Source organism: Genypterus blacodes, unplaced genomic scaffold (assembly GCF_046128005.1).
Source record: "Genypterus blacodes isolate CSIRO-AG114 ecotype Tasmania unplaced genomic scaffold, CSIRO-AGI_Gbla_v1 ptg000063l_1, whole genome shotgun sequence".
NCBI lineage: Eukaryota > Metazoa > Chordata > Actinopteri > Ophidiiformes > Ophidiidae > Genypterus > Genypterus blacodes.
Genome location: NW_027466875.1, coordinates 281490 through 292805, shown reverse-complemented (window position 1 = coordinate 292805; position 11316 = coordinate 281490). Strand labels below are relative to the sequence as shown.

General features: G+C 48.1%; 1 protein-coding gene across 1 annotated transcript; it reads left to right on the top strand.

The window, feature by feature from the left end:
* Positions 1-1742: 1742 nt before the first annotated feature.
* atn1 (atrophin 1) lies at positions 1743-9342 on the top strand. Its single transcript, XM_076154625.1, has 8 exons — positions 1743-1838; positions 2237-2356; positions 2507-5358; positions 5537-5753; positions 5900-7454; positions 8054-8221; positions 8334-8514; positions 8639-9342. The coding sequence occupies exons 1-8, from the start codon at positions 1743-1745 to the stop codon at positions 8670-8672; spliced, it is 5223 nt and encodes a 1740-aa protein (XP_076010740.1). The 3' UTR covers positions 8673-9342.
* Positions 9343-11316: the final 1974 nt, after the last annotated feature.

Genomic DNA, 11316 nt, shown 5'->3' with positions numbered 1-11316 from the left:
GGGGTGCAATCAACTTGCTCATATTTATGATCATGTTGTTTCTAGCGGCACATACACTGCATTGCCTGTAAATGCACATATATCATGTTTTCCCAGCGATGCACAGGTCTGTGCAGTGATTGTGCCATTGTGTATAAACCGATTTTACTCCTCAGATAGATAGAATCAGTCACTGCAGCATGCTTGATAATTAATGCATAGCCATGTGTAGTGGGGCTGCTACAGGATTTACAGGAGCCCACTTGCTATGAATCAAACAGGGGGGAAAATGTCTAGCTACTATATTTCTTGCCTGCCCGGTGGCGTGCGCATGTCCATTTGCTCTGCTAACTGTTCGGCTAAATCTATCATTTTTTGATCCTGTTAAGGTGCACTATTTTTATCCTCATTCAATATACATGAGACATTTTGTCATCATAGTGGTACTGAATGGATTAGATGAGTCCTTGGAAAGTAGTCCACCTATTCCACCTACGATCCTCAGGCACACCCAGACAGATAAAGGATGAAATTGTGACATTGTACATTTCCCTAATGCCTGGCTGGATACACATGCTGCCTGTGATTCTGCTGGCCATTACCAGGTCATGTGGGTTAACCACAAGTAGCTGTGGGTTTGGGCTGTTGTGGTAAAGCTGGAAAGGGGGTGTGGCCCCCATATTCCCAAGATGTTTGAGTGTACTGTGTATCTTCTGCAGTGTGTGGAACCAAAAAGTAGCCTTCTCATCATCAACACTTCTCCTGGTCCCGGCCTTTTCTCTGTGGTTCAGTGTTGTAACAGCTAATTACATTGCACATCTTAAACCAGTGCTTTGTGTGAGTGTGAGTGGGTTAACCTATTGTGCCAATGGGTTGTGGTTGCTGTGATGAAGACAGAAGGTAGAGAGGAGACTGTCTGGAGTGCAGTCAGAATGAGTTGTGCTGATACACCGTGAAACATGCTTGGAATTTTAAATTTTAAATTCTGGAATGCTTTTGTGATTATAATGTTACTTATTTTCTGTCTTTACTATTGTATTAATCCTTACATATTCTTTTGTAAAACATACCAAATTCCTGGTCATAGCATAATGCAGATAAAGATACAGATACAAATAATTCTATTTTGTATTCTTCTTTTCAGCTTATGATAGTTCTCATGGTGTAAAACACAGCCTACAGTAAGCAACAGGAACCGGTTCAGTCCCTGCAATGGCGTGTGTTGTAAAATGGATTTTATAAAGAAGAAATAATGAAAACAAGGACACACAAAGAATCGGTAAGAACAATTATTTTGCCTGGTTGATTCTGGAATTAGTACTTTTAAGTAGTACGTGATCATTATTGACAAATACGTTAGAATAGCTGAATGGCCAAGGTGACTTCAGGTTAAATATTAGGTGTAGATTATTTATTCAGTTGTGTGAGTCAGAAATGTGACTGGTGCAGGAAAGCAGATGTGATGTTTATGTTTTTTCCTCCTCTCTTCTTATCATTGTCATTCCTCTCTCTGTCCTTCTGTCTTCATGCCGTCATGCCCGCTCTTCTTTTCGCCCCTCTATCATTTTCACTCCCAACTTGTCATTGCTTTTGGCAATCATCCACCTTTCAATGAACCTTGGCTTGTACAAACCGTGTATTACCACAACTAATCGCCCCAAAACCCATATGCCTGTATTCCTCTGCCTTCTTTTAATATTTAATCCCTTCACCACCCCTTCACATTCTCCTCCTCCGCTGGACTTTGGGCTTTGCAGATGCCCATGCGCAGTGGGCGACGGCGGGGGGCGAGTGAGGAGAGACGGGGTAGACGCCCGCACCCCAGCCCCACTCGCCCTGAACGCAACGATAGACAGACGGTTAGAGCCTTCTGCTTTTGTGTCTGTGTTCTCTCCTGAGCTTGTTTTGGCATTTGTGTGTGTATGTGTGTGTGTGTGAGAGAGAGAGTCATGAAGAATAAAGAACTGTCATTTATTGAATTTTTGTTTGTGTGTGTGTGTGTTGTCTCTGTATGAGTCATCAGTATGATTGCCACAGACATACCCTTGCTGTGCCGGTGTTGTTCGGTAGTGTTTTACAGCTTTGCATGTCTTTGATGTTTCATGTTTGACATCAGTATTGTGTGTGTGTGTGTGTGTGTGTGTATGTGTCTATCTGTGTGTGTGCAAGCAAGTGTGTCTTTGTTCTAAAAACAGACATAGACCTATTAGAGCTTCACAAGCGTCACAACCGAATTAAAAGTCCTGTGTTGTTTTAGCAAAGAGGTGCTGCTGAGGAATTGGCTGGGAATCGCTTCAATCGCAGATCGCAAGGGCATGATTCATCAGAGAGTGAGGGGGAGGAACTTGTGTCTCCTCCAAAGAGGCAGAAAGTTCAGGTTAGTGTTACATTATATCAGTCTGTTTATTAACACCAATTATGAAGCTCAAATTTTGCTCAATAATCCAGGAAACTATGTAAGATTTTAATTCTGTATTTCACTTCCTGAAATGGATACAAAATGTAGAATTCAATCTTTTCTTGTCAGGATTCAGCCTCTACCCCAAACCCTCCAACATCAACACACTCGACTGACAGCTCAGCTCCTTCCACTGTTCCACCTCCAACCTCTGTTGCCAGCCAATCCCGGGAGAGTGACAATGAAGACGGCCAATCCCAGGGCAGCAGAAGCTCAGTTGTTGGGAGCTTGGCCAATAGCAGCAGTAGTCTGAGCAGTGGGCGGGACATAGACCAGGACAATCGTTCCTCATCCCCGAGCCTCTCCGCTTCCCCTCTGGGTAGCCTGGACTCTGAGTCCGATGGCCCCGACTCACCAAAGCAAGGAGAGAGGGAACGAGAGAAAGGCAAAGAGGGAGGAGCGGGGAAGGTGGCAGGAGAGGATAGGAGGACACTGCGTGAGGGGAGAGGGGAGGAGTCCTGTGGAGATGCAGAAAAAAGGGATGTGGATGGAGGAATTGAAGACTGTCCCTCTCTGAAGCCCCCCTCCATCCCTTGTTCCTCCTCTGCTTTGACTGCCTCCATCCGCGGAGCAGGGGATTCAACAAATGACAGCAATAGCGGGAGGAAGTCCTATTTCTCCCTGGACTCTAAATTGATGTGTAAAGTTGAATATGGCGGCGTGACGGGCGTGGACAGTGCCCATGGTGGCAGTAGAATTAATTCCAAAGCCGGCACACAGTGTGTGACCAAGACAACTATCTCTGGGGGAGACTTTTCCCATAACAGCCCCAACATTCCACACTCCTTGCCCCCTCCTCTTCCTCCTCCACCTGCCTTGAAGCCACTGGAGCTTGGGGGACAAAACCTGCCCACTGAGGTTAAGACAGAGAGGGAGAAAATAGAAAAGGCTGAGAAACTCCTTGACAAGGCTCAGTCTACTCCTCCGTCCCTGTTGCCACAGACCAGCCCCCAGACTCAGTCCCAGCCTCAGACTCAGCCCTCCACCCACCCACACCACTACAGCTCCACCGGCTGGCAGGGTGGCACATCGACTGGTTGCCAGGGGAGCTGGGGCTACACCCGTTACCCTGGTAACCACCACCCACACCAACCACAGCACCAGCCTCCAGTGCAGCAGCAGCAACTTCCCTCTGTTTACAACCCTCCGTCCTCTCGCCACTCCTCCTCCCACCCCTCTTACCTCCCCCATCCTCACCCCCACCCCCACAGGGAATACCTTCCCAGGTACGCTGGAGGGGGAGGGGACAGAGAGAGGGGGGCTGCAGGAGAGAGGGAGAGGGGAGTGAGAGGGGAGTGTGGGGGGAGGGAAATTAGTCGGGAGTTCTCCGCTCCTATTGGCAGCAGCAGCAACAACAGTAGTGGTGGTAATAGTAACAATGCTTGTGGTGGGACCGGTGGGCCCAGCAGCATCCAAGGCAGGGACTTTGCTGGTCTGTCAGTGGGCCAGAACCGGGAGTTCCAAGGTTCTGGGAGAGATGGACCTAACATGGGTCCAGGAGGAAGAGACTTTGGTCCGGCTTTCAGAGACAGGGAGCGAGAGAGGGAACGTGAGAGGGATGGAGGGAGGGAGTTCCCTCTGCCAAACCAAAACCAGAGTAGAGACTTTGGCCCCAATGGAGCTGGAGGGGGGCATCCAAGAGACAAAGAGGGGGGCAGATGGGGTGAGTTTGGGGGCCAAACAAGAGAGGTTGGCGTTAACAGTAACCAAAACAACAACTCCATACCACAGGGGACACCCCCTAGTACTACTAGTGGGCTACCTGTCACACCCATGTTGAACCGAGACCCACCCACATCACCCCCAAACAACCCGGGCCACCCCGCTCATGCCTCCCTTACCCCACACTCCCACCCGCATCCCCCAAACTCATCCAACCGGGACTTCCCTCCTCCCATGGATCAGTCACAAGCCCCCTCCTCTGGAGCGGAGCACTTCCACAGAGATTATCCTCCCAGTGAAAGGAAAGACTTCCCTGCTGGTGCGCCCCCTACCGCTGGCCCAAATCGAGAGTACCTCAGCCCCCCTGGAGTGACCCCAAACATGGGGCGAGAGTATTCAGGGAATGCAGGATCACAGCACCCCCACCCGCCTCATCACCACTACCAGTCTGGCTCCAGGGACAGAGATCGGGACTCAAATATACGAGAGTCTACCTTGTACCAAAACCGTGGAGCTCCCAATCAACCACCTGCACTCTCTCCTTCCTCCTCTTCTACTCATCATGGACACCCACCAAATGCTTCTTATCCACCTGCCCCTCCTCAACCTCCTCCTTTAGCCCCACCTCAGACCTCACACACCCAGCCGCCCCCAACAGGTATGGCACCCAATGCTCGTCCCCCGCACTACCAGTCCTCCAACCAGACGCCTCCAATACCCCTTTCTCCACTGCCCAGTCCTTCAACCAATCAGATGGGAGGTTTCTCATCTTTCCCTCCTGGCTCCTCCTCTGGTCCCAACATGCCGCTTCCCGGTCAAGGTGTGTCATCCAGTTGCTCACCTGGATGTCGCCCCTCCCCTTTCCATGGCACTTTGAATAGCCACGCCCCGTTTAGTGGACCATACCACTCCAACGGGAACGGCGGCAGTAACATCGCCAATAGCAATAGCAACAGCAGCGCACCGAATAGTAGCAATAGCAACTCGCAGTCCCTTTCGCCTCAAAATGTCTCAAAGGGACCTCCGCCTCTTAGTAACTCTGCCAACAACAACAGCACTTCGGCCCCAGCCTCCAGTTCTTCACTCCCTGGTGGAGATGGAAATTCAGATTCGTCCGCAGGCCTGCCGTCCACTCCTGTCATCAAGGAGGAGCCAATGGAAGAAAGAGAGGAGACAGAAAGTCCACCGCCAGTGTTGAGAAGTCCCTCCCCTGAACCCAAGCCAGTGGACATTCCCATCCATGCCAGCCAATCAGCACGGTAAAATTAAAATGACATCATCCTAATTGAGTTTGTCAATTTGTCACTCTGTTCAGTCCATCTTGATGGGATCACATGTAATTAGCAGTAATGATAATTATTGTAATGTGATCCTGACTGCTGATGGTTGTAATAACGATGTGCTGCACTGTGGTCTTTATGTGTCGCTCGTCTCCAGGTTTCATAAGGTGCTCGATCGGGGCAGTGGGAATTCCTGTGCCCGCAGTGATGTCCTCTTTGTTCCGCTGGATGGTTCCAAACTGTGGAAGAAGAGGAATGAGGTGATTGAAAGGGCCCGCAGAGAGGTTGAGCAGAGGGCCAGAGACCTAAGAGAGAAAGAGAGAGAGCGTGAGAGGGAGAGGGAGCGAGAGAGGGAATTGGACCGACATCTACAGGTGAGGACACTTTATTGTGGTAATTACATGATGTGACAGTTTTAATGCATTTGATGTAGATTAGATTGATCACTTTAATGTAAAAGGAATAAAGCTAATCAGGATGGAGGTGATTTACTGCGTCTCCTTTCGTTGTTACTCTGCAGCAGCAGAAGGACATCAACGCTGCTGGGGGAGGACGCCAGGGCTCCACTCTCTTCTTCCCCTCTTCTTCTATAATCCTCGACTCGTCATCATCCTCCTCCTCTTCCTCAGGCAACCATGCCGTCCACCCGGCCCATCACCCGCAGCATCATCCTCACCCACATGCTCACCTTGCCCAGGCACACCATCTCCACCCCTCCCTTTCTCACTCTATCCCTCACTCTCTCCTGCTTCCTGCCATGGGAGGGGCATCAGTGGTTGGTGGGCATCAAGGGGCCCTGGGATTAGGTTTAGGAGGTCCTTATATTGGCCCTGACACCCCAGCTCTGAGGACACTGAGCGAGTACGCTCGACCTCATGCTATGTCTCCACTTGGGGCTAGTCGTGCTCAAGCACACCACCAACAAGTTCACCATGGCCACCCCCATGTTCACCCCTCATTCTTTCTCCCTCAGTTCCAGAATCACGCTTTAGGTCACCCACATCACCTCCCGACTGATGCTGCTACAGCAGCAGCCATCTTGGGCTTTTTATATGGTGGTAGCCTTGAAGGTCCAGGTATTGGAGCCCACACTGGGATGCCAGGTGGTCCAGGACATGCAGGGCTTGGGGGTGCAGGGTTAGGAGGAATGGGATTTCCTCATGCAGTGGCCGCACATCGGGAACGAATGAAGCAAGGATTTGAATTTAAGAGCGATGAGAGGGTTTACCCACCAGGGTCCATACCTGATGCTACAGCACTGGCCCTTGCTCATTCTCACTCACATGCCCACGCCCATGCCCATGCCAGTGCCCATGCACATGCACACTCCTTGCTCCTTGGAGGAGGTGGTGGAGGTAATGAGGTGTCCATATATGGCACTCCTCCTCCCCAAGCTCCCCCTGGCCCTCCACACCTCCAGAACCCAACTTTGGCTCCTATAACTCGACCTCCAAACCCTCCTGCCCCTCAGTCGCTCTCCAACCCACCCCCTTCATCTCTCCTCCCTCCCTCCCTCCCTTCTCACCCTGCATCTGCGCCAACGGCTGCCCCCCCAGCCCCGGCAGGTCCCGCTGCTCCTCCACCAGCTCCTCCTCCACCTGCACCAACGACCTCCGCCGCCACCTCACTTCATCACCCAGTCCCCCATTCTTCATTTCCCAGTTCCTTGTCCTCTCATCTTCCACCAGCCACTGCCCCAGCCGCGCCCCCTGAGACCTACCCCACTCCCACTCGCTCGCCTGCTTCTTATGAGAGAGACAGGAGCGGAGAAAGAGAGAGGGACAGAGAGAGGGAGCGAGACAGGGAGAGAGAGAGGGAGAGGGAGAGAGACAGAGCAGGTTTGCCAGCCTTTGGGGAGCGGGAACGAGAAAGAGAGAGGGAGAGAGAGAGAGAACGGGGTGGAAGTGGTGGAGGTGGCGGGAGTAGTGGAGGAGGAACAGGAACTGGAGGAGGAGGAGGAGGAGGAGGAGGAGGAGGAGAGAATCTGGGGCGCCTTCAGATGTTAAACGTGACGCCTCATCATCACCAGCACTCACACATCCACTCACACCTTCACCTGCACCAGCAAGACACAGGTACCCACTGCTACTAATAATGCTGTGACTGTCACCATATACTGTCCTGACTTTACACATGTTCTACTCATGAAAATATCAGTGCATGTATGCAACAAATATGTTTTAGTAGTACAGTTTAGCATTAAGCATGTGAGTTTAACATGATTCCAAATGATGTCGGGTCCATTTTTTGAGTCGGCCAAATAACTTTGCGTGTTTAAGCAAAGAATTCCTGAAAGTAGGTCAATCATTCAGGAGCTATAGGAGCTTGTTTGCATTAAGTTGACCTCACAAGTGCAAGGATTATTGTAAATCTGCGAGTTAACCACAGGCATGCTACCACTACAAGAGTCACTACAATGTGGAGTGCCCCTCGCTTTATTTTATGTTTAATTCAATGGTCTCCACTTACGATGTGGTTCACACACATTGCCAAATCGCAATATCGTTTTGAATTTGATTAAATGTGCATCACTAATCAAGACGTATTAGCAACAATCCGACACCACTTGAATGTTGGGATAATGCCTTTGTTGCTGTGTGTATCATCTGAGTTATGAATTCATTGACTCTTATTAAATATCTCCTGTATTTCTTATTACATCACTGGCATCTAGCGGCGGGCGGGGTTCACCCCCTGATGGACCCGTTGGCGTCGGGGTCTCCTTTGGCACGCCTTCCTTACCCAGGGGCCACGCTAGGCACGCCCATCCTGGCACACCCCCTCACTGACAGCGAGGTGCTCCGCCAACAGCTGTTCGGTGAGGAGAAGACTCCTCGCCCATGTACTCGTTAATTTTTTTCTATTAAAAACTCCATAGTGCTTGAAATTTACAAGGACTTTTTCGTATCAGTGATGATTGACCTTATTGCCATTCGGTCTTGTCCCATTTGCAGGTGCTCCTTTCCGTGACTTGCCCCAGCCGTCCTCCCTCACTGGTCCCATGTCAGCAGCCCATCAGCTCCAGGCCATGCAGCAGGCCCAGAGCGCAGAGCTGCAGATCCAGAGACTGGCCCTGGAACAACAGTGGATCCACCACCATCACCACCACTCCCTCACCCAGGACGAGTATTACAGGTATGGATGTTTGTAGGGGAGTCCCGTTCTTTAGTGAGGCAAAAGTTGTCAATTTAAGTGAACCCAAGCTCATATTTGCACCTCTTCTCTTGGTCTCATATGGTTTTTTCCTTTGGCTTTTTAGTCACTTGAAGAAAGAGAGTGACAAGACCCTGTGAGGGAGGGGCAAGATGAAGAGCAGCATGGAGAGAAAGGAGGGAGCATGTGTGCAAAAAGAAACAAATAACGCAAAACAAAAGCACTGAAAACAATGACGGAGGAGAGACACAAACAGCGGCTCTTTAAAGGGACAAGACGATTGTGAAGGATGAACTCAAGAGAGGAAGGAGTGAAAATGTTGCACACAGTCCCTGTTCAATGCACCATGTCAAAGACTCCAGCACTTCCTTGCATATGTTCTTGAACTTCAGTCCTGTTTTGTATTGTGATCTGTACAGTATATTAGATGGGGGCTGCAATAGTGAAGTACAGTATGTGTAAAATACTTGATGCCAGAAGGAATGTGTACATGAGTCTCTTTTATGTCGTTGCATGTAGCTAGGCGCTTATTCTGAACTGGTGGAACTTTTGGTTCTATTTTTAGTAATCACCCCCTCTTTTGTATCTGAGGGGCATTCTATATGCATGAGACCAGCAATTTAGTGTTATGTTTTTGATCAATAGTATTGTTATTATGATTAATGTTGTCTGTTTATTGATAATGATATAATTATATATACAGTACATATTATTTGTATTATTTTTTTACATTTTCATGGTATGGCAGTTGGTTTTTATTTTTTTTATTTTCAATTTACCTTGTGAAACAAGATGCAAATGCAGACAAAAAAATCTGGAAATAAATTATAATCTTTTTTGCTAGTCTCTTGTGTATTCATGTGTGCACGATTTCCCCTCCCGCATACATTCAGTCTATTTGCCCCGTCTTTGTTTTATACAAGTCACTCATGCACAAAGCATATCAAATTCCTCTCTCTCCTCCCCCTCCCCCTCTCTTTCTGACTCTCCTCTCTCCCTCCGTCGGTCTCTCCCTCCCTCTCTTGGTGTGTGTAGCTAATAGGAGACACATGGGATGAGTGTGAGACATGGGAGTTGGGTCGCTCCAATGCACACCAGCCACCCTGTAGAGCGAGCATACCATACTGTACTGTAAAAATGGAAGAAAAAAAAGGAATGAAAGGGAGAATGAAAAGAGGAGCTGTGAGAGTGTGATTTACGGACACTGCTGAGGGCTCAGGCCTGTGTGTGTTCTCACCATATCCGGATGGTGGAATCTCCTTTAACTGGACACGGATTTGTGAATACTGCCTTTACTCTGCAAGACACAATCACTGCACATGTAGATTTAACACAACAAACGTCAAGGATGGCGTGTTTTTGTTGTACTATCACTTAAAACCGAATTCTACAGGCGGAATCCTCTTTTATGCACAGTCAAACGATAATTGACAGCTTTTGCAGGCTGCCTGTAAAGGTTTTCAGTCATGAGAGTGATACTGCATGTGAGGCTGAGGTTAAATATATACAGTGTAGGGCACTTGTGAGTCATAGAGTTGGTATGTAGGTTGCGTGTCATTAAAAGTCACCTTGAATAAGTGTGTCAACATAATGTAAAGGATCTTCCACCAGGACAAATCTGATTTTCCCCTCTGGTGACATCACATCTGGGGGATATTCTTAGCTCCTCATCAGTCCTTTCCCAGGGTGGATAAGGACAATGTAAGCATTACAGATGAAAGATGGGAAACTGACATTTAATACAGGCCTGCTTATTGCTACCACATTATTCCAGAAAATGTGGACGTCGATATTTCCAGTGATTGCTTTCAAGTATGGAACGAAGAATGCAAAACATTCATTTCATTCTTTTCTTTTTTTCTTTCAAACCATTTTATATCAACCTACTAATAATAGCTGATAGGAACTGTTTGAAGCATGAGGATAATGCTGTGTCAGGTTCTAAATGACATACTGTATGTAAGCACAGTTTTAAAGATACTGTAAAAAAAAAAAAAAAAAAAAAAAAGATCCTTTTGTGTGTAAAGTTGTCACAGGAGTGTCTTTTGCATCACTTACATGCTCAGTTCAAATGTTAAAGGGATGATGCTCTTTAATTCACTAATGGTGCCGTAGACACTGTCATAAATCAACAGGGCTGTCAGAAACGCACTATTCACTTCAGTGGCTACTCTACATGTCACATCTGATACCTCTGGGAAATCTCTCCCACCTAAAACCAGCAGCTGGATGCACCCAAATGAAAACAGCTAAAGTATGATGAATTAATGTATCAGGTGATTCAATACTCAGCTATGTAACCATCTTTTTAGCCTCTATAAAGCAGATTTGTTCTACATTCTGACAAATATATTGAGCAGCTGTTCCCAAATCTATCTTTTTGTTGCGTTCTACAACCGTTCATGCAGTGCTAGTGGGATTGTGTTTTGATCATCTATGATTATAAAATGGCTGTAGTGTTTGTATCTGCAGATTGGCCAGAGGAGAATATCATCAGAGTGGTGCTGAACCCTACATGGAAGGATAGACTTTTAAGCCGGTTGAAGGAGCTGCTGCTTGAGCAAATCCTCCATCACCTCCTTCATCTGCAGGAGTATGTCTCAGCTTGCAGCAGCAATAACAGAGTGACACAAGTGCTGCTGGCTGGGAACATTGAATTTTGCCATTTTCTGCCTCTTTCACCCAGACAGTCAATCTCGTCTGACCTCTTGCTCACTCCACTTCAGCCTGGAGAAGATGATCCCAGAGGATCATCTGGAAGTATTACCAGATGTCTGTAAATGG

Excerpts from the sequence above, each read along its gene's own strand:
- atn1 (XM_076154625.1), top strand. The coding sequence starts at position 1,743 with ATGCGCAGTGGGCGACGGCGGGGGGCGAGTGAGGAGAGACGGGGTAGA. Across the intron at positions 2,357-2,506 it reads CAAAGAGGCAGAAAGTTCAG|GATTCAGCCTCTACCCCAAA; the intron begins GTTAGTGTTACA and ends TTTTCTTGTCAG. Across the intron at positions 8,515-8,638 it reads ACCCAGGACGAGTATTACAG|TCACTTGAAGAAAGAGAGTG; the intron begins GTATGGATGTTT and ends TTGGCTTTTTAG.